This window comes from Danio rerio, chromosome 20 (assembly GCF_052040795.2).
Source record: "Danio rerio strain M-AB ecotype USA chromosome 20, GRCz13ab, whole genome shotgun sequence".
NCBI classification, from domain to species: Eukaryota; Metazoa; Chordata; class Actinopteri; order Cypriniformes; family Danionidae; genus Danio; species Danio rerio.
In genome coordinates, this window is record NC_141040.1 from 54,577,029 (window position 1) to 54,603,488 (window position 26,460).

Here is a 26,460-nt window from a genome sequence, read left to right on the forward strand (position 1 = left end):
GGTTTGTTGACGGACGAAGACAAAAAGGTGTAGGATCCAAGTGCAATTTAATGAAATCGTGCAGATAACAGAAAAACAAGACATCCGAAAATCAAACTATCAAAATAACAACAAACAAAACAAAACAGGGAACTATGGCAGAATCAGGAACACAGCTCAGGAACAACATACCAACTAACACAAGACAAGATAGACCAGGGGTCACCAAACTTGTTCCTGGAGGTCCGGTGTCCTGCAGATTTTAGCTCCAATCCAGCCTGATCTCACGAGAAAACGTAAGTATTTTACGTTTTGCCAGTTTAGTGGCTAATTCGTACTAATTCGTACGAGTTCAGTCATACGAAATGGTACGATTTTTAAAAGGAGGCGTGGCACCTGACCCCATCCCTAACCCCAACCGTCATTGGGGGATGAGCAAATCGTACTAAATTGTACGAATTAGATCGTACGAATTTATACGAATTAGCCACTAAATGAAAAAGTTACGTATTGCCATGAGATTGTGTTGCTCCAACCCTAATCAAACACACCTGAACAAGCTAATCAAGCTCTTACTTGGTATACTTGAAACATCCAGGCAGGTGTGTTGAGGCAAGTTGGAGCTAAACCCTGCAGGGACACCGGCCCTCCTGGACCAGGATTGGTGACCCCTGAGATAGACAAACGACTCAGAAACAAACAACGGGTGCAGGGTGTATAAATAGTCCAGGAAATCAAAACAGAAAACGGAGACAGCTGTGTGTGCAATCAGTATAAGTAGAAGCCGGGTGTGTGCACGAGGAATGTATGGATACGTAGTTCTGAACAACTGTAGTTCACTACATGAGTTCGCCAGTGAACTACAGTGCCACCTAATGGTCCAAGACAGTCATGACAGACATGCTCATCTAGAAAATTAATTCTTCTTAATTTAAAGGGCCATGAAACCCCCCTCTTTCAGTTCAAGTCTACCTCAGAATATTTTTAAAAATGATGGCATGGAGCTGAGAGCAGAGGGAGGAGTGGGTGTGGCCAGCAGATCAGGGAATAGGAGGGGGCAAACAACTGTCAGTTGGCTCACAAAGTGAGACATAAACCGTTAGTAGACCCATGGTTTTATAGTTTATAAAGTTAAATTGCAAAGAAATAAACAGTAATTTAATGCCCCGCTACATGTTATTCGTAATTTATATACACATAACTACAATTTGGTATATCATTACAAAGATAATGATATGCCAATATATGATATATAAATGATATATCTCTTCTCCTCAATCCCCAGGTCAGAAAACAGACAATGAATAGCAACACAGCAGGTCTCTTTTACTTTTTATTGCAACCGTTAGCGTCCTTTTAGATGTTAATATTAAACTAGGAGTAGATGACATAACATACATTAGTTTAATGTGAGTGACAAGCGGATGGAGAAATAAACAAACTGAAAACCAAATAACAAAATATACAAAATAATAATACAAAATATCAATCTGAGTGTTGTATATGTATATCGCGCGACTTACTCACTCCTACACCTCTCCGAGGCATCACTCAAACATGTCAGTTAACTGGACAATTTCACAAGCATTATTAAATCGCAAACTTTTGACAAGAGCATTAAACAAGCAAAACACATTCTCTCAGACTAGCCCTTTCAAGAGAGACTGTCCTCACAGAGACCCACAGAAAGAATAAGAGCAAGAAGGAAAGAGACAGAGAGAGAGAGATCGCCATTGCAGTTTGGGCTCGGCTTTTAAACGCTACGCCAACCAGCGATTGGTGGCGCAAACCCAGCGTCAGCGGCCAACGTCATCAGCACGAAATGCGGATCCTCCAATGCTGTTCGTACCTGTAACACATGCATGAAACTACACACCCAAACGAACGCACACACTTATCCAAAATACGTTCTGCAAGCGAACGTTACAGTTAGCCCTGCCGGTAATCTGGAGGATTTTAAACATAGGTGAACACAGCAGCATGGATGTGTCTGAATGGTAACAAACTCAACTGATAAAAGACAAAGTCTGCTATTTTCCAATTCTCGTACAGTTACGACAAAACAGCTTTGCTGTATCGGCCCTGAGAGCATCGCGGGGAAAAACATACAACAAACCCTGTGAGTAATGGAAACAAACAGATACAACCCTTCATGAATGGCTAAATACTGCGTGCCATGCACAACAGCGGTCTCCCAGCTTGGCAGGTCTGTCATCAGAAGGACTTGCTGTCATGAATATCAATGAAACAGGGTCTTCTCATAGGTTAAGAAAACTCAGCTATGAATGATAGTGAGAAACCGACACGTCAATCACTGGACAGGCTGATCAATGCTAAGTCACCAATTTGGTCCCGCCCTAATAATAATTAATCCCGGAAGATGAAATTAGCTGACAAAAGCTTAAAATTGTTCAGTTCTCTCCACAATTAAAGCTGACAGCTGCTAACATTGCCTTAACTAATGCTCAACACACACATATGTTAAAATATTTTAAAAAGTACTCCAGGGTGTCTTGAACCTTTAAACGTGTGTGAACACAGCAGCACGGATATAAGCGATGTGTCTGAATGGTAACAAACTCAACTGATAAAAGACAAAAGCCCCTTTCACACAGTGATACCGGTAAATTTCTGGAAAATTTCCGGAACGACTTTACCGGTATATTCAAAAAAGCGCTGTTCACACAGGCGAGGACGTTACGGAAATTTTCCGGAAAAGAGCATTCACACATCCATTCCAAAATACCGGTAAATTCTGACATCATTCACCACAAATGAGCTTTAAACGGCTGCGCTTGTATTTGTAAACATTTGACTAAATTACAAACTCTGTGGATGATCAATATTGTGAACAACTTTCGCAGGATCACTTTCGCAGGATCACTTTCGCATGTCGAGATGTTCATAATATGTGCGTGTGCAGGCGTTCATAGACACACGCAAAGCTTGAAGGTAAACAAACAACGGCTTATCATAAGCATCTCATCGATGATTATTTACACAGTTGGCATTAAGAAGAACATATAAACGTGATCTGACTAACTTCTAGCTGCTAAATGTGTCTGGAAAAATATTCAAAGGCTTTTATCCTCACAAACCGCGCGGACGTAAATGCGTCTGACTGTTGTGATTGGCTAAAGCAGACGTCTCACGTCAGCACGTTCTAGACGTGCACGCGCTTATTACGGCAATCTTCCTTCTGCATTCACACAGCGCAGCATTCCGGCAAATTGCCGGTAATGTTACAACTTCTCTTTCCGGAAAATAGCCAGAACGAATTTACCGGTATTTTCAAAAAGGACCTGTTCACACATACAACCTTTCCGGAAAATTGCCGGCAATTTTCCGGAAAGGTCTGTATGTGTGAAAGGGGCTAAAGTCTACCATTCTCCAGTTCTCATACAGCTATGACAAAACTGCTGGCAGCACACAAACAGCTTTGCTGTATCAGCTCTGACAGCATCACGGGGAAAAACATGCAACAAACCTCGTAGATCATGGAAACAAACACATACGAGCCTTCATGAACACCTAAATACTGCATGCTATTAGTGGCTGCAGTCTCAGAGCATGGCAGTCTGTCATCAAAAAGCACTTGCTGTCATGAATAATTAAGAAGCAGGGTCTTCTCATTGGATAAGAAAACTCAGCTATCATACCTGCCAAAACTGCCATTTTTCCCAGGAGTCCCCGTATTTCAGACCCATCTCCCGCCCATCTCCTGTATTGTTCTGTGTCTCAGAAAACGGAAAACTCCCGGAATTTCACTCCCCCAACTCCTCAGCCAGGTACAGTCCAGCTAGCTTTTTGGTTCAGTCCCCTAGCGCACCGAACCCAACGCTCAACCATCTTCATACCCACTCCCTGCTCTTCAATTCGCATGCACCTTCACAATTCGCACGCACCCCCGGATAAAATCTCCCAGATTTTATGATCCGAATGTTGGCTGGTATGAGCTATGAATGATAACGAGAAACCAACACATCATCAATGGACAGGCTGATCGGCGCTGCTTCACAGATTTTGATGAAATTAGCTGGCAAAAGCTCAAAATTATCCAGTTTTCCCCTCAAATAAAGCTGACAGCAGTGTTGCCAACTTAGCGACTTTGTTGCTATATTATATTATTAATGTACAATTATTTTAAAAAGCGACTAGTGACAAATCTGGTGTCTTTTTTGTGTTACTGGAGATTTTTATAGACTGTTTTGTGTCCATACTGTACCATCCCTACTCCTCTCAACGAGCCGTGGGTGATGCCATCGGCCCCTCCCCCATCTCAGAGCACTGACAGGCGGCCCAGTCAGTCGTCATCAAGCGGCAACCTCCCGCTCTCCCTCAGGAAGCCAATACGGAAGTAACTAAAACTGCAATTCATCCGAAATTCCGCTAGTCGTGGCCGCTCCTGGCTCCAAAACAGAGCAAATTTCAATTGAGCCCACTGTTAGAATGGCCAACTTTACAGCAGAAAAAAAGGTGTTTACAGCCTGGTACAAAAAAAGATTTTGGTTAATACAACTAATATTACCCTTCATGACAACTGTGAGGGGGGTGAATTTTTTTTATAACTCATCCGTTTCCTTTATATTAAGTTATATTAAGTTTGCATAATTAAGGGAGTGGCCACTTGAGTGACAGCTAGGTCTCGTTGGTCGCCGTCACGTCACCTCAGCTGAATCCTGCAGATTAGCCACTGAACTCAGCATATTTATCATATTTCTGTGTTGTTTTATGTGGCTTTACACAGTCAACTGCCTTTTGGACTTGTTTCCTACACTTATTTGATGGAATGGCATGCTGAGTGAACTTAATTGTGCTCACAAACCATTCACGTGGCCTCCGTTTCCCATGTGAGTAAAGTTATATACTTATATACCATCTCTATACATGTATTTGTTTTATTTAAGATCATTTATCGTTTATTTTTATATTTAGAGCTGAATTGCACTCCAGAATCTGACGGATTGATTAGCTGTAGGCTCTAGATCAGTCATCTGAAGTGTTCTCATACAGTGTTATGCTGGATTTCATCAATAGTTTTATATTAACTAACACAGACTATATCTGAAGTGTTTGGAAGTAATTTGCGTTTTCCTCCTGTTGAAAAACGTCATAAGAACAATGTTTAGTGGCTCAATGTATTACAGCAGTGTTTTTAAAAGTCTAAACACTTTATTGATATAGTGTACAACAAAGCACAAGTGGTCAGAATACAAACGAGTCACAGGTGATAAAGTATTAAGCGTTTCTCCCAAAGTAAAGTGTGTCTGAACCAGGTCCAAGCTAAATGCCAGCAGGTGTCTGTAACTCCGCTCACTCTCCGCCTCTTTGCCCTTGTTTGGTATCCCGCCGTGGGTGTGATGACGTGTGACCAAAATGGCGACGGTTGGCCGCGCCTACTTGTGGCTTCTTTTGCGCTCTTCAGAAACCTATGGGTGACGTCACGGATACTACGCCCATATATTTTACAGTCTATGGTCGTCATACAGCACCCTGTAGCCTGAGAGCAGATCACTCCCCTGCGTACCGAGCACCGGTAGTGTGAGGTATTTCCATTGTACAGTAAAACCGATCCGCTTCTCCTTTATTTTAACAATTTAATTTAACCGTTTATTCTTTGCTTGTTCACAATCACAGATATTTTGGAGACAGATTTGGAACTTGTCTGAGTTTATTACGTTTGAGAGATTAATTAACTACACATCTATACTGATATACTCTATTCATTCATTTACTTATTCATTCATTTTCTTGTCGGCTTAGTCCCTTTATTAATTCGGGGTCGCCACAGCGGAATGAACTGCCAACTTATCCAGCACGTTTTTATGCAGCGGATGCCCTTCCAGCAGCAACCCATCTATGGGAAACAACCACACACACACTCAATCACACTCATACACTACGGACAATTTACCCTACCCAATTCACCTGTACCGCATGTCTTCGGACTGTGGGGGAAATCGGAGCACCCGGAGGAAACCCACGCGAATGCAGGGAGAACATGCAAACTCCACACAGAAACGCCAACTGAGCCGAGGATCAAACCAGCGAGCCAGCGACCTTCTTGCTGTGAGGTGACAGCACAACCTACTGCACCACTGCGTCACCATACTGTATTCAAACAGCAATAAATTTAGTTAAATTGACATGCTTGCGTAAAGTGTAGTGCAAATATAAATAGCCCTTTATTAACCATAGGCTGTTAAACAAACAGAAGAGGCAGAACGTGATGACGTCAGTAATATGCAAATTGACGTATGATGTAATCTAGCGACTTTTCGGGCAGAGCTTAGCGCCTTTTCATTACAAAAAAAGTTGACAACAGTGTCTGACAGGTGATAACATTGTCTTTATTGATGCTCAACACACGCAAATCTGTTAATATGTCAAAAAAAAAGTAGTCCAGGGTGTCCTGAATATTTACGAGATTTTAGACATTTGGACTAGAAACGAGAGAAAACTTGGCGAGGCAGTGGTGCAGTAGGTAGTGCTGTCGCCGCACAGCAAGAAGGTCGCCGGGTCACTAGTTCAAGCCTCAGCTCAGTTGGCGTTTCTGTGTGGAGTTTGCATGTTCTCCCTGCCTTCGTGTGGGTTTCCTCCTGGTGCTTTGGTTCCCCCCACAGTCCAAAGGCATGCTGTAGAGGTGAATTGGGTAGGCTAAATCGCCCGTAGTGTATGAGTGTGTGTGTAGATGTTTCCCAGAGATGGGTTGTGGCTGGAAGGGCATCGGCTGCATAAAAACATGCTGGATAAGTTGGCGGTTCATTCCGCTGTGGCAACCCTGGATTAATAAAGGGACTAAGCCGACAAGAAAATGAATGAAAATTGTGTGTTTGTTGCTTGTTGTTTTTTGCAGTGTAGGTCACTCTCATTTTAATCTCTGCTTCATACACAGTGTAGTACTTGAAACGATCTTCTCCACGTGTAAATTGCAGTCCTTCAGCTCAGTTCTGCAGGTCTGATGTTTTGCATGTGTGTCGTGATGGCAGGTTGTTTGAGTGCTGATGCTGTGTGTTTAAGTGTGTGTTGAAGTGTGTGTTGGTGCCGCTGTAAGTTGTTTTTGCAGTAGAGGGTCTGTCAGATTAATGGTCATTGAGACGGGCAGAAATAGAGGGTACGAAAAACACAGGAACAAGGAGAATTGAGCTGTCACTGTCATTTAGAGACCTGCTGTCTCTCTCTGTGTGTGTGTGTGTGTGTGTGTGTGTGTGTGTGTGTGTGTGTGTGTGTGTGTGTGTGTGCGTGTGTGTGTGTGTGCATGTGTGCGTGTGCGTGTGCGTGTGTGTGTGTGTGTGTGTGTGTGTGTTTATAAGTATCAGTCTCTCGTTCAGCGACACAGACAGACAATATTGAAGACCCTGCTGTCAGCTCTCTGTCCTGAATGTGATCGTGATGTGATGCTATAAGCACAGAACACACACACACACACACTCAGTTGTTCTTTACAATTTACTGGTATTGCTATACTTGTGGGGACAATTGGTAAATTCACAGCAGACGAATTTGTGGATGATGTTTTGGACCAAAAAGCTAAAAGATAGTGTTTGATTTATTTAAGCGCACATTCTAATCATCTTCAGTGTGATGTTTGTGAAATGATTGATTTGCAACACTTCATTCACCCTCACTCATCTCTGATGATTTCATTCAGGCTGATATTTTGCCGTGTGTATTTGTGTAAATGGTGATTAAATGTGACAAAACCACTGACTAAATGAAATAACAGCCCTTGAGAAATGAAATCCAGGCCAGAAATCAATAATTTATTAAATTATTCTCTGTTTATCAGGCAATACACTGCAGCAGAGCAAAAACAAAGCTCTTCCCTATAGTTTTGGTTTCCAGTAAAATTATCTAAACATTCTTAAATGAAGATAAATTTATTGGAAATCTGCAAACATTCTCCTAAATTATGAAAAAAAAAAAAATCATCTGCATACCTGTCAACATTTGGGATGTGAAAACCATAAGCCTACCATAATAAGTGATTTCTCCAACAGACCACCCCCCCAACCCCCAACCTCCCCTTTAAAAAAAATCCCCAAATTACTAAATATGTTTATTTGGAGCAGTTTCATTGTGAATAAACAGTTAAATGATTAGTAATTTGTTTTAAAATTGTTATTAACAAAGAAAATAAATATATACATTAGCAGCAAATACATTAGCAAACAGTTCAGCTTATTAAAATTAATAGCTATTATGTTGAAATAGAATCAATCAAGCTATCAATCTCATTAGCTGTTTCTCCACTGTATAACTGACACATTCTGATTAAAGAGCAACATTACATTAAATAAGAGGTGTCACTTTAAAAATGCACACATCTAACATTATAATGAAAGCATTTGACTGCTTTCCTAACTTTTTAGGCTCATTTAAGACAAAATTAGTTGTGTTTGAAAAAAACCCCACCAAGATCGACATCTTATTAATTATTATTATAAATTATTAATTATGTGTGTATGTCTGTTTAAACACGCACCCAAAAGCCAGATTTTCTCTCCGCTTCAAATCACGTGTACATTCGCTTTCAGGGCGTGTCAGAACGCATTTTTGCTAATTTACGGACGGGAAAATGCGCTTTGCGCCAATGTGCACGGGCTAAAAGGGTTGAGTTTATTTACTTAATGAGTTATAGGTGTGTTTTGAGAATAAACCAATCAGAGTCTCATCTCCCATTCCCTTTAAGAGCCAGCTGCGTCGCACCAAGAGTGGATTCGCTATTTACAGGACGCAAAGTAAGTCTAAGTGGAAAAAATGAGCATTTCACAAGCAAACAGTTTACAGCTTTTTAACAGAAAACTGCTAAACAGAGCATCTACTGCGTGAGAATGAGAGATAATGGATCACTTTCACTTTCGCTCTTGGATAGGGAAACCTTCGCGCACAGACATCAATTAGTCTATAAATAATTAATTTTGTTTGTTAAGCGCAAAGATTTGTTTCAAAACTATTTCTAAAATCAGTTCTAATTTCCAGCAAATGAATAAATAAACAACAATAACCAAGTGTGGTCAAAATTATTTCCAAATACACATGCTGTGCCCCATATGGTCTAAAACCTGACAGGTGGGCAAATCTAAGCTTGTTTTTAATAAAACAAATATAAATAACTAATAACTAATACTGCTAATAATAATAACATTATACAAAAGCAAATTGTTATGAATGAACTGAAAAAGCCTCCCGAGATGAAGAAGACATAAAAGCAGTGATTTTTCATATTTATGTAGGCTAGAAAATAATATGTTTTGTAATATTTTAATCCTTTATATTTATATTCTATATCTATTCTTATTATATCCTATATACATCCTTAATATTTAAATGTTTTCATATGTAAAGATATTTGCCTATTGCTCTCTTGTGCGTATTAAGCAGTGTGTAAGCGAGGCGCAACTCTGCGCCTGAGTTTAGACCGGGTTAGTTTTGGTCTAATGAAAAATCTATTATAGTTTCTCAAAATAGCGACGTGCCAGCGGTCCGCCTCAGAACGCCTTCATTTTTAGACCAGAACGCCTATGAGCGCACAAATGAGCGCTAATGCATTTGCTATTTAAATAGCGTAGCGCAACGCCTCAAAACGACTAAAAGACTATTGCGCCGCGTCTTGCACCACACTGCGCCGGGTGTATGATAGGGCCCTATAAGTTTAGATTTGTCCATCTGTCAGATTTTGGAGACGTCTGCATCACCATTTGAGGCATAAGAACTGGACGTGTTTGGCTGTAACTCAGTTTTTGACCACGCATTGTTATTATTGTTAATTTATTCATTTGTTGGAAATTAGAAATGAAATAGTTTTGAAGCAAATCTATGTGCTTAACAAACTAAATTAAACATGTTCACTAATAGATGTCTTCAGTGGAGTCCACCGTTTCCTTACTCCACCAAAGTAAAGGAGTAAAGAGAAAGTAAAGAGGCTGAATGGAGGAGGCTCGTTCTTTATCCTCGTGCTGCAGATGCTCTGTTTAACTGTTCACTTGCTAGTGAAGCGTTCAGTTTTTCTTCTTACATAGTCCGCCATGTAAATAGCAAATGTGCCATGGCGCGAAGCAACTGACTCTTATAGGGAATGGGAGATGTTTTGTAGGCGTTTTGCAGCTTTATTTCTGAGAGTGTATAAATGATGAAGGTGGACTGATCCTGTCATTTAGTTTTTCCTTCAAATGAATGTTTCCCGAAAAGTAGATGATAAAGTTTGAATGGCTGAACTTTTAGAAATGATAAAAAGATTATCCATAGAGCAAATCTTTTAGTCATCTTTTCTGAGAAAGAGAAGATTCTCTGTCAAAGCTGCTTCAGAACGACACATTGGTTTGTTCTTTGAATCTGTGTGTGTGTGTGTGTGTATGTGTTTGTTGAGAAACACTCAAACCCTTATTGATCTGATCAAAGGGGCTGCTGGGAAATCAGTGTTCAACTGTCCTCCATAATGTGGCTTTTTCTCTTTCTGTCTCTCATCCTCGACACGGCAGATTTTTCATTTTCTGAGTTGCCAAAGTGCGAGACGCTGACAGAGGGAAAAAATTATCACTTATCAAATCAGAAAAAAAAACGTGTCATCCTGCAAGATGAAGCCTGACAGATGCATTTAACACACCATCACTTATCCACAATCAGTCGTAGACGATGTGAATCTCATTTTAAAAAATAAAGCAAGCAGCCTCATTGTAGTTTTTTTTTTTTTGGTTTGTTTTGTGATATTATTTTTCACGACACAGTGAATAAACCTTAAATCTTAACACTATATTATCCTAAACCCTGAACCCTAACTTTAAATAACCCTAAAACCTTACACTAAATAACCCTACACTCTAAACCCCAAACGCTTAACACTATATGATACTAAACCCAAATCCCTATATAATCCTCACAGGCATGTTCTGTAGGGTGAATTTCTGCTAAGACTTGACACTTCTTAGCAGGATTGAACACTAGACAGACAGACAGACAGACAGACAGACAGACAGACAGACAGACAGACAGACAGACAGACAGACAGATAGATAGATAGATAGATAGATAGATAGATAGATAGATAGATAGATAGATAGACAGACAGACAGACAGACAGACAGACAGACAGACAGACAGACAGACAGACAGACAGGCAGAGGATAGATAGATAGATAGATAGATAGATAGATAGATAGATAGATAGATAGATAGACAGACAGACAGACAGACAGACAGACAGACAGACAGACAGACAGACAGACAGACTGAAAGATAGATAGATAGATAGACAGACAGACAGACAGACAGACAGACTGAAAGATAGATAGATAGATAGATAGACAGACAGACAGACAGACAGACAGACAGACAGACAGACAGACAGACTGAAAGATAGATAGATAGATAGATAGATAGATAGATAGATAGACAGACAGACAGACAGACAGACAGACAGACAGACAGACTGACAGACTGAAAGATAGATATAGATAGATAGACAGACAGACAGACAGACAGACAGACAGACAGACAGACAGACTGAAAGATAGATAGATAGATAGATAGATAGATAGATAGACAGACAGACAGACAGACAGACAGACAGACAGACAGAAAGATAGATAGATAGATAGATAGATAGATAGATAGATAGATAGACAGACAGACAGACAGACAGACAGACAGACAGACAGACAGACAGACAGACTGAAAGATAGATAGATAGATAGATAGACAGACAGACAGACAGACAGACAGACAGGCTGAAAGATAGATAGATAGATAGATAGATAGATAGACAGACAGACAGACAGACTGAAAGATAGATAGATAGATATATAGATAGATAGATAGATAGATAGATAGACAGACAGACAGACAGACAGACAGACAGACAGACAGATAGACAGGCAGAAGATAGATAGATAGATAGATAGATAGATAGATAGATAGATAGATAGATAGATAGATAGATAGATAGATAGATAGATGGATGGATGGATGGATGGATGGATGGATGGATGGATGGATGGATGGATGGATGGATGGATGGATGATAGATAGCAAGCAAGCAAGCAAGCACTGTCTCCTCACAGCAATAAGGTCGCTGGTTCGAGTCCCAGCTGGGTCAGTTGGCATTTCTGTGTGGAGTTTGCATGTTCTCCCTGTGTTGGTGTGGGTTTCCTCCAGGTGCTCCAGTTTCCCCCACAGTCCAAACACGTGCGCTATAGGGGAATTGAAGACACTGACTTGTCTGTTGTGTATGGATGTTTCTTAGTACCAGGTTGCGGCTGGAAGGGCATCCGCTGTGGCGACCTCTGAAAAAGATGAAGGAAATGTGATATTATTTTAATGACATTTTAAGCACATGAGATTGTCCTCATTAGTGTAATGTGGAAAAAGAAAATGTTTTTTATACAAGAGAAATCTCCAAAATATATGTACGTACAGTGCTGTGTGAAACTCCTTGTTGGCTTAAGACTTTTGCACAACATAATCAATCAGTCTCTTTATTAAAAACACACAGAAAAGGAAATATTTACAAAAAAAAAAAAACAATAACACAACATTTCCTCCTCAAGCAAAATTCTGTTTATTGTGGCTCCCCTTGGCACTAAGCACAGCTTGAACTGTTTTGTTCTAATTGTCTTGACATTTTCTGAAATAATGTGCTGTGTAATATCAGGCTTTGTTTTGCACTTTCCAGAGTTTTTCTTTAGCTTTAGTGTGTCTTGTTCTTCTTTTTCTGTCCAGGTAATCTCATACAGCCTCTAAAATATTCAGGTCTGGACTCCGTGGAGGCCATTTAATGACTGTCTGTGTTTCATCAGCTGTTTTCTTTCCCCAAATAGGATTTCACTGCAATAAGCGGATCATTATCATGCTAAAATAAAAACTATTGAAACCGAAGTTCTTTCCAGAAGGAGTAGCATAATGGATTAACACCTATCTGTACTTTTTAACATTGACAATTCAATCAGTTCAGAGAATATTGCTTAAAACACTGATAGAAATGGTGCTCAAACCAGGATAAACTGTTTTTTTTTTTTGGTAAAGGGCCACATATATTCATTGCCATTAGTAAAGCTTTATTTATCTAGGAATAGTTGTTGGTTCATTCCGCTGTGGCAACCCTGATAAATAAATGGACTGAGGCAACGGAAAATGAATGAATAGTTGAATCATATTAATAACTCCTATTTAAATATTATTATTTTAGTCAGTGTTGAAATGTTTAAGTTTGTTTTGCGTTCTTTATTATTTAAATAAACTACCTTAATTGCAATAATGGTTGATATAAAATATCAATAATTAAAACATAATTATTAAAAAAATTAAAATTGATTAAAATGTCTTAATTAGAATAAAATTTGTATAAACTTTAAATATAAATGTTAAAAATGATATAAAACTTATTTAAATAATAATTTTAATTCAGTATTGAAATATTAAGGTTTTTGTTTTAAATAATTTTGAATAATTTATTAATTAAAAATAACAATTTCCTAATTAAAAATCATATTTAAATGCAGTAATGTTATTTTGTGTTATGTTATTATGTTTTTATTACTTATTTAAGTATATAGAAAATTTTATAATTATAATAATTAATTCACCTAAATTTAAATTGAAATAAAATATCAATCATTATAACATAATTATTAAAACAATTATATAAATATGAATCACAATAATATTTATATAAACTTTAAATGTAAAAATAAAAAATATAATTTAGTTCGGTGTTGAAATATTTAAGTTTGTTTTGTTTTGTGTAAGTTTTTACTTTAAATAATTTATTCCTTAAAAATGATTTATTTCAAAATAAAAGTACATTTAATTACAACAATTATTCATTCATTCATTTTCTTCTTGGCTTAGTCACTTTATTAATCAAGGGTCGCCTCAGCGGATTAAACTGCCAACTTATCCATCTAATTTTTTACACAGTGGATGCCCTTCCAGCCAAAACCCAATACTGGGAAACACCCATACACTCTTGCATTCACACACATCCACTACAGCCAATTTAGTTTATTCAATTACCCTAAAGAGCATCTGTTTGGACTGTAGGGGAAACCGGAGCACTCGGAGGAAACCCACACCAACATGGGGAGAATATGCAAGCTCCACACACAAATGCCAACTGACCCAGCCGGGACTCGAACTGGTGACCTTCTTGCTGTGAGGTGACAGTATAACCACTGAGCCAATATTCTTTGATATGTTTTATCAGTGCAATTGTACACATTTTAACTTAATTCTTCCTCAGTGCTCGGCAGGCATTAGCTTATTTCAATAAAAAACTTTATCTTTCTGCAAACTTTATTTGCAAGGTTTCTCTAAGGACATCGTCTCTTCTTTTAAAGTGCAAACTTTGCGAGAGAGAAAAGTTTGCATGTTGTCCTCAGTGAACCTCAGACTAAATACAGGACAAGATTGTACTCCAGTTTTAGGTGGAACTGCTTTCCTCTGTGCCTTAAAAAAAAAAACACTGTAAATGCAAGAAAAATATGAAGCTCCTTCAGATGACAGGCCTTTGGAGAGTCTGGATGAAACATGCGCTGTTTCTGATTCCTCTGCGGATCAAGGTATGATTTGCAGAGGCTGAAAGCGTCCCTGAGGTCCAGCGGCGGGACACGTTTCTCAGCATGCACTGCTCTCCGGCTGTCAGTCTGAGCGTTGAGCGACAGCGGCTCATCAGGGGGTGAGAAGAGTCTTTTTAACAGCTGCATTAATGTGAGAGCAGACCAGACGCTGAAACAAAAGACATTAGCTGAGGGAGAGAGAATTTTGCAAGAGTTAATACATTAAAACCGACACAATAGTGTATATGCAGAAGGACTTTTAATTTTTGGTAACCCAGTTCTTCTGGAAAACTGTGTGTTGTTACAAAATCGCCGAGTTTCAGGTTTGTTTTCTTTAAAAATCACTGATCTTCAGTGTCTGATTTATATAAACAACATATGCTCATTCTGAAAATGTACCCCTGTATACATTTCTGGAGAGTATGAATTATGTAGCCAGATGTGTGTTTGGCTGCATTTCATCTTTAAAATGAATTCTTCGGGGCGGTATGACCCCATTCCATTTCTAGCTTGCCAGCTGACCGCTTACCACCGTATGGACGGCTTTCCCGCTGTAACCAGTTTGCCTAGTAGTTCGCTATGTACAGTTGAAGGGTGCTTTCACACTTGGTTCATTTGCCTGGACCGTACCCAAGTTCGATTGTCTCCCCTTGCCACCTCCTCGGTTGGTTTGTGTTCACACTAGCCCCTTTCACACAGTGATACCGGTAAATATGCAGAAAATTTCCGTAACGACTTTACTGGTATATTCAAAAAAGCGCTGTTCACACAGGCGAGGACGTTACGGAATTTTTCCGAAAAAGAGCATTCACATATCTATTCCAAAATACCGGTAAATTCTGACATCATTAACCAGAAATGACCTCTAAACGGCTGCACTTGTGTTAGTAAACATTTGACTACATTACAAACTCTTCGGATGGATCAGTATTGAGTACAACTCCAATGAAAACATATAGAGGATCACTTTCGCATGTCGAGATGTTCATGATATGTGTGTGTGCTGGTGCTATGGGCGCTCACGGGCACACGCAAAGCTTAAAGGTAAACAAAAAACGGATTATCATAAACATTTTATCGATAATTATTTACACAGTTAGCATTAAGAAGGAACATATAAACGTGATCTGACTAACATCTAGCAGCTAAATGTGTCTGGAAAAATATTCAAAGGCTTTTATTCTCATAAACCGCGCGCACGTGAATGCGTCTGACTGTTGTGATTGGTTAAAGCAGACGTCTCACGTCAGCACGTTCTAGACGTGGACGCGCTCTTTCCGGTAATCTTCCTTCTGCATTTACACAGCGCAGCATTCCGGCAAATTACCGGTAATCTTACAACTTCTCTTTCCGGAAAATAGCCAGAACGAATTTACCGGTATTTTCAAAAAGGACCTGTTCACACATACACACCTTTCCGGAAAATTGGCGGTAATTTTCCGGAAAGGTCTGTATGTGTGAAAGGGGCTACTGTCTTTTTCCTTCTGAACCCTGGTACGCTTGCGTCATCGAGCTGCTGTTTTGTTTACGGCCGTTGCTAGGTGACGGCCACGCAAGCAAGCGCCGAAATGTAAAGACTTCCGCACATCGCGGTCATTCTGCTTTTACTGAAAGCTTTTGGACATACAGAAAGCAACTTGCGTCCATCTGCCGCAAAAAATATTATACACATTCAGAACATCACACAGCGTCAGCAGAAGCTGTTTTTGGAGGAGACAAGCTGACATCACTGTGTTTGCCCTGGCTCAGTCCCGCGCGTGTCACAAAGGTACGAAACAAGACGAACAAACGAACGTTATGAAAACGATAGTTTGTTGTACAGTTGGCAGTTCACTATAGTTCAGTTCCGTTATTTGGTTCGATTGCATTCACATCTGAAGTGAACCGTACCAGAGTTCGCATGAACCGTACCCTAGACCACCTCTTTCAGGCGGACTCGGGTACGGTTCACGGGTCCGCACCCGGGTTCAGAAGACGCATTCACACTAGCTAAACGCACCGTACTATGACGTCAAACGAACTCGGGTGCAGACCAAAAGAGCTAGTGTGAAAGCACCCGAAGTCAGAATTATTAGCCCCCTGTTTAATTTTTTCCCTAATTTCTGTTTAATGGAGAGCTTTCTTCAACTCCTTTCTAAACATAATAGTTTTAATAACTCGTCTCTGATTACAGATTTATTTTATCTTTGCCATGATGACAGTAAATAAAGTTAGACTAGATATTCTTCAAGACACTTCTATACAGCTTAAAGTGACATTTAAAGGCTTAACTAGGTTAATTAGGGTAACTAGGCAGGTTAGGGTAATTAGGCAAGTTACTGTAAAATGATAGTTTGTTCTGTTGACTATCGAAAAAAAAATTAGCTTAAAGGGGCTAATAATGTTGTCCTTAAAATGGTGTTTAAAAAAAATTAAAAACTGCTTTTATTCTAGCCGAAATAAAACGAATAAGACTTTCTCCAGAAGAAAAAATATTATCAGACATACTGTGAACATTTGCTTGCTCTGTTAAACATCGTTTAGGAAATATTTAAAAAAAATTAAAAAATTCAAAGGGGGGCTAATAATTCTGACTTCAATTGTACAGTGGCAGACTTCAGAGGCAGAGGGGAGTTGACCATGACGACGGGGTTCAAATTTGGTGAAGAACAGTTCCAGAAAGTAGGTAAGAGCTGGTTACAGCGGAAAAAGCCATCCATACGGAGGTAAGCAAAAGGAATGGCTTCACACCGCGCCGTATTTCTTGAACTGACAGACATTGAAAGTATAGATTAGACAGAAATGTTATTACTGTATTGTTTAACATTAATATTGTTATTTTGTTTTCTTTCAAAGTGTGTTAAGTTTTTTTGAATCTATATTATTTTTGCTGTATTTTATATATATTTTTTGTATTGTATATTTTAATTTAATTAATTTATTATTTTTATTTTTTGCTAAACTGAAGAATTAAACCTTTGTCAATTTGTATAACAATGTTTAAAATAAAACTTGTTGTTAAAAAAAATTAAAAAAAACAACATGTAATAAATATTGGATTGAAGCTTTCAGTTTAATAAACTTTTCTTATGTTTTAATACATTTTGTGTTGTTATTTTGGTGGTCAAAATAACATCAATGTGTGGATGTCAAATAGACGTCTGGGTTTTTAAATCAAATTGATTTGCATTTCTGATGTGTTTTTACCAGTCTGGCACCTAAATGTCTAAACAACATCAAACACATGTCAAAAAAGGGAATCTCAATTGGCTGCCTTGATTTCAAAATGACATCAAATCTAACATTGACGTCAAAAAAACATGTCAAAACTTGATTAAAGCTCCTGTAGTTGATTTTTGAAGTTTTTTTAATGCCAATATTAGATGTTAATTTGATGTTGTCGGAACATTTAGACATAATACAACATGTACATTTGTGTAAATTCACAATCAAAGATTTCAGATTAATACAAATTGTATTATATTATAATTAGGGATGTCAAACAATTAATCCCATACATAACACATATTGTACATGTGTGTTGTGTATATTTATGAACAGTGCTCAGCATAATTGAGTACAGCCCATTTTGAAAATGAATATTTTTCTCCATTTCTCAGTGAATATTGGCAATGTATTTTGGTGCATTTAAGCAAAACAGATTTATTAAACAGATATATTAATGAAACTATTATTTTAGTCAACAAACATATATAGAAATTGAAAGAAAATACAAGTAAATTTAAGCAAATTATTGCAATTTTCAGCAAAATTTCCACAAAGTTTTTCAATTTTTTTTGGTTCTCTTAATTTTTCCTCTTTTTTAAAAATTTTATTTTATACTTTGATACTTTGAAGGAAAGTAGGTACTGTTACTACACTAAAAATGTACTCAAGGCAAAGTAAAAGTACACATTTTTAAAACTACTTAGTAAAGTAAAATATCTGAGAAAAACTAGTCATTACAGTAATTTGAGTATTTGTTATTTGTTACTTTACACCACTGTGTATATGCAAAAATATAATGCTGTATGGCTTCCTATTAAAAATATTAATTTAAAATATAGATTTGTGATAATGATGTGCGGATCGATACTAAAATATTGATATATCCGATACTAGCTTTGTGTCTAGAATCGATTATCTTATCAAAGTAACTGTTTCAGTAATTTGGAGCAAATATGTAGTTTATTGGAAATAGAAATACAGTGGAAAGTAAGCACAATTACCCTAGTTTATCTGAATAATGCTAATTTAGTCGGAACTACTTGTTCTTCCGCCTGCCAAGTCACGTGCGTAATATGGCAATGTACAACTGCAGAGCTCGCTAGCTAGCCACTCAGTCAGTCCGCTGGCACATGTTGTTCAGTGACGCTGTTGACCGCAAGCGAAGTTTTATGTGGGTTTACTTCACTTCCATAAACTCAGACCATGCTGTTTGTGACACGTGTAATGAAACAGTGTGATAAAACCACAAACCTAATCAAACACCTACATATAAATCACAAGACAGAATATGACTACGTCATGACTAGGCGGACAGAAGAGGAGGAAAGGAGAGGCACAGGTCCCCTGTAATCTCTTATTTGTCACGTTTCAGGATAGAAACAGGAACAAAACGGGAGTAGAATCCAAGTGCAGATTTAATAATGTATTAGAGCAGTGAAAAAGACCAAAAATCAAAGTAACAAAGTAAACAAACAAACAAGGAACTCCAACAGATTAAACTAGAACTAGGACTCAACAACTCTGACAGGAAACTAGTCAGGAATAACATGCCACAAAAACGAACTAACAAACAGACGATGAATGACTGAATATATAGTCCAGGTAATCAACTGGGAAACAGAGACAGCTGTGATTGCAATCAGTGTTTTTGACAGGTGTATGCACGAAGGAATGTGTGGATATGTAGTTTTTTTGCCACTGTAGTTCGCAGGGAGTTGCAGGCGAACTACAGTGGCGTCTGGTGTTCATACATAGTCATGATATTATTGGAATAATATCTATAGAGATTTGATATGGGAAAAAATATGGTCTTTGCATCAAAAATATTTTCTAGGTCAAGAAATATTTAAGGTCAAAGAAGTGTCTTTTAAATTGATCAACAAATTTTATCCTATAAAACAATTTTTGAAAAAGTTTAATTCTAATATTGATGTAAAATGTTCAATTTGTCAATTTCATACTGAAACTGTTTTTCATTTATTTTGGGAGTGTTATTATGTTGTACAATGTTGGAAACATATTGGATTATTTATTAATGATAATATACAACAAGATGTTTCTGTTACTTTTAAAGAAATTATTTTTGGTTATTATGAATCTGCCCCTACTAAGAGAAATGCTTGTTTTGTTATCATTTTAATTCATTTTCTCTGTAAATTCCATATCCACAAATACAAACTTACTAATACTAAACCATATTTTCCTGTTTTTGTGCAAGAATTTAGTCATTATATACAATTAATTTCATTATCTAAAAATAAGAAAGCAAACAGAACTATTTCATTTTGTAATGACTTTATATTATGTACTGTTCTTGACTCTTAAATGTCTTACCCTCAAGTTTATATCATATTCTTTATTCTTTTTTTTCTTCTGTCTTTCTCTCTCGTATCTCTTTTTCATTGACAATGTAATTCATATTCTGTATTGCAAACAAATATTGCTACAAACTTGTCAACAGTTTTTTTGCAAATAAAAAAAAACATTAAAAAAAATTTTAATTAAAAAAATAATAATAAAAAGAAAAGAGAGGCACAGGTGCTGCTGGGGCGAGACACATCGCTTGCAGAGTCCTTAGGTGGAGCAGGCAGGCACCATGCAGGTACAGAGTGAGAAAGTTTGGCTGTATTTTGGGGGCTTGGGTTTATTGTGACAATGATAAAACAAAAGAAAAAGGTTAAAAAGGGGACTGGATTAACATATCACTAAACAAAAAGGTGAGAATGTTTATTGTTTTATGTTAAGATGTACAGGCAGACGTTTTAAGATATACATGCTCAGATGCTGTCAATAAATATGTAATATGTAAGTTGGCTCTTTTTTTTGTATGATAATTATTAATCAATTAACAAGAATAACCTGTAATATGTCTCATATTCAGTATAAAATTGCATTTTTTAGTACACTACTCGTTACTTTAATTTCCCAAATAGTAATTTTTGAGCAAAGTATCGGTATCGGATTGGTATCCCCGATACTCTGAAACCAGTGGTATCGCACATCCCTAATTTGTGAGGGGTGTGCTTTTATATGCTGAGCACTGTATATACATAAAATACAAAAATACACAAAGGGGATATATTTACATGTAATTTATAGCTTATATCAGCGGTTCTCAAACATTTTTTCATCAAGTACCACCTCAGAAAAAAATAGTCTCTCCAAGTACCACCATAATGAGCAGTATTGAAATATAGTAGCGTAGTAGGCCTAGTACAGCAGCTACAACTCTGCACAGTTAAAAAAACGAGGCAGATCACCTCAGAAATATAGGCTGTATGTCATATATGGCATATTATATACATAATTTTTGATACGTTTTGAAATATATGTAGCTATACATGACATATTTCATTCCTCCGTGTACCACTAGAAGGAAGTCCGCGTACCACAGTTTGAGAACCACTGGCCTATATAATTGATATGTTTATCAATACTTTTTATTTTGTTATTTTGTTGGTCAAAAGGACATCGATGTGTAGATGTCAAATTGACATAAATTATTAGTGTTTTAACATCATGCTTGATGTTAATTTGGCGTCGTTTTGACATTAACATACCCACTGGAGACTGCATTCATCAACTCAATCGCCGGTGGTTTGTGAATAACTGTGCCATGGGTCTGGCCTGCCTGTTTGACCTCTGTGCGTCTGATCTCCACTAAAACCAGTGTTTTTCCTCACAGTGTTGAAGGTCACACGCTGACAAAGCACCACAGATCTGACTCTGACAGCTCCAGATGTCCTGCAGTGATTCACGGCTGCTGAACGCCAGGCCGGACACTGTTAATGCCACCGGGATTATCGCAGCCGTCCCGGCGAACCAGACTCGCAGATGCCGTAAATCTCCTGTCACGACGTCCACTTCCATTAGCCGTTTTTCATCGCTCACTTAAGGTGAGAACTTTCACTTTTTTATTCTCATGCGGTGGTTGTAAATCTGGAGGAAGGAAAGAAGACTCTGGCTTATTGGATTGCTAATGGTCCATTATCATAGCTCTGTTATTCCGCTGTACTTCAGATATGAGATGTAATTGCTGGGTAAAATAACATGATTTGGAGGTGTGGTGGAAATTATAGCTGCATGTCTCATTAGAGTTAAGTGTCTTTTCAGTTGTGTTTTAAATGTGTGCTGGTTTGATGAATGGGGCAGTTTGCAAGAAGATGTGGGTTTGACTTGAATGCATGCCTATGACATATTTCCCAAATGAAGTTTAACAGAGCAAGGACTTTTGCAGTGTTTCCTATAATATTTTTTTTCTTTTGGAGAAAGTCTTGTTTGTTTTATTTCGGCTAGAATAAAAGCTGTTTTTAATTTTATTTAAAAAAAACAAAACAATTTTAAGGTCAATATTATTAGCCCCCTTAAGCAATAATTGTTTTGGATTGTCTAAAAAAAAACAAACCACTGATATACATTGGCTTGCCATATTGCCTGAACTTACCTAATTAATCTAGTTAGGTCTTTAAATGTCACTTAACCCCTTCAGACCCTGCGTCCATTACAATGGACATCAAATGACATGCCATTTTTCTGAAATTTGGAACATAATTCAGGTCTGAAGGGGTTAAACTGAATACTAGTATCTTAAAAATATGTAGTCAAATATTATGTACATAAAAGAAATCAGTTATTAAAACTATTATGTTTAGAAATGTGTTGAAAAAAAATCTTCTCTACTTTAAAGAGCCCATATTATACATTAAAAAGGGTCATATTTCGGTTTTATAGGTCTCCAACAACATACTGATATTCATGTAAGGTCAAAAAACCCTTTCATGGTCTTATAATATGCATCTATTTTTACCTAATTATTCCAGTGACTCCCATATGATTCTTTTAGCGATTCATTTGTTCCCAAAACCCTCCTTAGCACGAAGCTAATCTGTGATTGGTCGACAGCATTCAGCGCAAATGCCCAGCACGAGACAAATGCCCAGCGTGGTTTGTCAAGCCCCCAACATTGGTATAGGATCCGATCGCAGCGGACACCCGAAACACACTTCATAGTAAAACTTACTCAACAGTGTTAATCAGACACCTTACCACCAAAAGCAGTATAGTCAAACACCAGCATATTGCTCCATTCTTAACTATGACACACATTCAGTATTAATCCACACAGCAGCAAAATCTAACTAATCTGAATCTTGACCTCTGCACATGTACAGGAACAGCTGACGATGGCCATAGCAACGACAAACGGCAGAGGAACACGAGCTCACAAACGCATTTAAATCCGTAACAAAGCACTTCCTTGGTCTAATCCATATTTCTCGGCATGTTGAACACACCACGACCACAAAAGGAAAAAAAAACTGCAACTGTGTTTATATATATTAACACAGTTAATATTAGGGATGTAACGGTATTGTAAATACCGTCATACCGCAATATTAATTTTTTTCGATATTACCGTTATCACATGACTTGGTAAAACTATAGGTCTTCTGAGAAAATTTGCTCAGGCAAATGAAGCGAACGGGAGGTACCGGAAACTACAATTGCCATCAGCCCAGGCTTGGCAATAATCCCTTGCGGTCTGTTGTCGCTACATATCCAGTAATGCGGAAATGGAGTGTGCTGCTAGAAGCGGGCATCAAAAAGAGCTGGAAAACCCTAAAGCGGGTGTTGTCGCCGCGCGACTTCTTATCAGCTGTGTTGTCGCGCGCGTACTGAATAGCGGTGTTGTCGCGCGAGTTCTTATCAGCTGTGTTTTCGCGCGCGTTCTGATCAGCTGTGTTGTCGCGCGCGTACTGTAAAGCGGGGACGGAGGTTGTGTCGCGTCGTGGGGGCACTTTTGATCATTTTGGAAGGGAACTTTCTATCCAAGACTAAAAAGGGCATGTGCACTGCACAGGTTGAGCCCTATGTGTGCACGTGCCTGCAAGTTGGGGAATAGGACTAATAATCAGTCATGGGGACTGCAGAAACACAGCACACTGTTCAGATTGATGCAGACATGAGATCTCTATCTCACTCATGGTTTGTCCTCTCAAGTGGGGGAAAGACAATGCACAACGTTACCCACTGCTGTCAACATGGGCCAAGTCATATCTCTCTTGTCCCAGAAACCTCAGTCCCAAATGAGAGGGTTTTTTTTCTGTTGCAGGGGACATTGTAAATACCCAGAGATACCAGCTTTTACCAGATTATAGTTATATGATAATTTTCCTTTAAACCCATCTCTATCTAAGTGAGTGAGTGATTAAATGTTGAATGTGATGAAGTTTCAACAATACTGAATTGAAACTTTATTTTTTTACATGGTTTAATATTTTTTTGTTATTAAAATTGAAGTTCCTGTTTCAAAGCTTACAGATAGATGACTAATTTGTATGTCATTGACACTTTTGGCACTTTTTTGGAGTATTTTCATAAGTTTTGTTTTTTCCTGTAAATGATTCAATAAATACCGTACCGTAACATTCATACCGAGGTATTACCGTACCGTGAAATTCTGATACCGTTACATCCCTAGTTAATATATATATTAATAATAATAATAATAATAATAATATTAATAATATTAAGGGGGCTAATAATATATATATATATATATATATATATATATATATATATATATATATATATATATATATATATATATATATGCCTCATATGCATATTAATGCAAAGAAATGGCAACTGCGTTAATACATATATATATATATATATATATATATATATATATATATATATATATATATATATATATATATATATATATATATATATATATATGTATTATATATACAGTTGAAGTCAGAATTATTAGCCCCCTTAGAATGTTTGTCTTATTTTTAAAATATTTTCCAAATGATGTTTAACAGAGTAAGAGAATTTTTCACAGTATGTCTGATAATATTTTTTCTTCTGGAAAAAGTCTTATTAATTTTATTTCGGCTACAAAAAAAAACAGTTTTAATTTTTTTAAACACCATTTTAGGGACAAAATTATTAGCCCTTTTAAGCTATTTTTTTCTCCATAGTCTACAGAACAAACTATTATGTTTAGAAATGTGTTGAAGAAGTCTGCTCTCCATTAAATAGAAATTGGGAAAAAAATAAACAAGCGGTCTAATAATTCAGGGGGGCTAATAATTCTGACTTCAACTGTATGTATTTATATATATATGCCAACCTATTTAACCTCAAAAGCATTCATCAATCATTTAGCATGTCTACAGTATTACACGGCCACAAATGACACATCTAATACATGCTGTAATCTATATTAGCACGTTAGCACGTAAAGGTATTACTGCTGTGGACTGAAATATTAATAACAGTACGACACATGCTGTGCAAATCTGTTGTGTTCATGGGTAAATAAATGATGTCTGTTCCTCTTTGTGAAGTGAATTGCAGGCATCTGTGAAGGCTGTAAATGTCACGCAAACACACTCTACTGGCTGTGACTGAAGCGCTCAGGAGACATCGGTTTTTGTTAACTTTGTAACCCATCACAACTAAACCCCTGACATGTTAAATGAGCCCGCTTGTATGTCAGTCGGGGCACAGACATAGTTGGGGAGTAACTAGTTACATGTAACACTGTGACGTAATTTAATTACAAAATTAGAGTAATTTGTTAAAGTTACTGAGAAAAAAACGTGTAATTAAATTACAGTACCTTATAAAAATGTTAAAGATCACAAATGGAGTTACATCTAAAAATATTCCTTAAAGATCTGGGATATGTTAAATAATATTAATCTGCTGCTTTGCCTGTTTTTGATATGCGCGATGCCTTCTGTTAAGCCCTTTTTATTAAATCGCTGCTATTCTGATGCTTTTGATTGGTTTCCCAGTTTTGATTTGCAGCGCACCATGTCTATTACTTTAAAGCATCTGGAGGTATGTAACCTAGCCTTTCTTTATTTTATAAAAGCAAATGGTTTTTGTCGTTATCGTGAGTCTACAGAAATTAAAAACTGACCCTTTGATTTCAAATGATCTATTATGACTCAAAGTTATCGATTTGTGAAATCAGGGCACCAGACTCCTCCGGCCAAAGCGATTTTATCACATTTATAGTTAAGGGTGTCACAATCCTCCAAATCCTCGATTCGATTACATTTTCGATTCTAAAGTCACGGTTCGATTCGATTTTCGATTATAAAATAATTAATTAATTAATAACTAATTAATTATTTGTAGCCTACCGTTTCAACTACCTGACCTGCAGGGTCTTTGTTTTACCCATAAACAAATCATACAGTAAATGAATAAAGGCAAGTTACACACATAATTACCACCTGTCAATCACTTTTTCTGCGGGACTCGTGAATAGGCAGTGATCTGTGTCGTTTTAATGGCGTCGGTAAAATGGGTGCACAACCAACTGGAACCAGCCAACAGTATCTGAGGTGTTCGCTAAAATGACTAAGTACAAGTGAGTGAAAGATTGAAGCAGTCTACTGATCCTCTGACTGCCTGGACCTGCTGTCTCGAGCGCATGGCTGTGTGTGCATCTGTGTCTGTGTGTGTGTGTGGTCACGTGATGTGCATTTTCAGCGGTAAAGAGGAAGGAGGGCTGCTCAGAAATGCTACACGCCACTGTGGATGTCAAATCGTTGTCGTTCTAAAATGCCATTTAAAAACAAAGACAGTGTAAACAGGGCCTGAGTGTGTAATTTTTGCTAGCGGTTTTGCAACGGGGGCGGGGCGTAGGATCGCGATGCCGGTGTTGTCTATCGGACGAACCCTAATACGTACA

At 37.6% G+C, this 26,460-nt stretch overlaps 2 protein-coding genes across 4 annotated transcripts in view; both read left to right on the plus strand.

Moving 5' to 3' along the window:
• Positions 1-26,460, plus strand: part of cpsf2 (cleavage and polyadenylation specific factor 2) — a 495,879-nt gene that overhangs the window by 384,836 nt on the left and 84,583 nt on the right. The gene's annotated exons all lie outside the window — the stretch shown is intronic.
• LOC147832348 (uncharacterized) overlaps positions 1-26,460 on the plus strand; it is a 298,807-nt gene that overhangs the window by 224,068 nt on the left and 48,279 nt on the right. For both annotated transcript variants that reach the window (XM_087299007.1, XM_087299006.1), the window contains exons 5-6: positions 14,017-14,132; positions 21,424-21,634. In XM_087299007.1, the coding sequence (XP_087155133.1) occupies positions 14,017-14,132; positions 21,424-21,505 (198 nt within the window). In that variant the 3' untranslated portion in view covers positions 21,506-21,634. The remainder of the gene's footprint in view (positions 1-14,016; positions 14,133-21,423; positions 21,635-26,460) is intronic.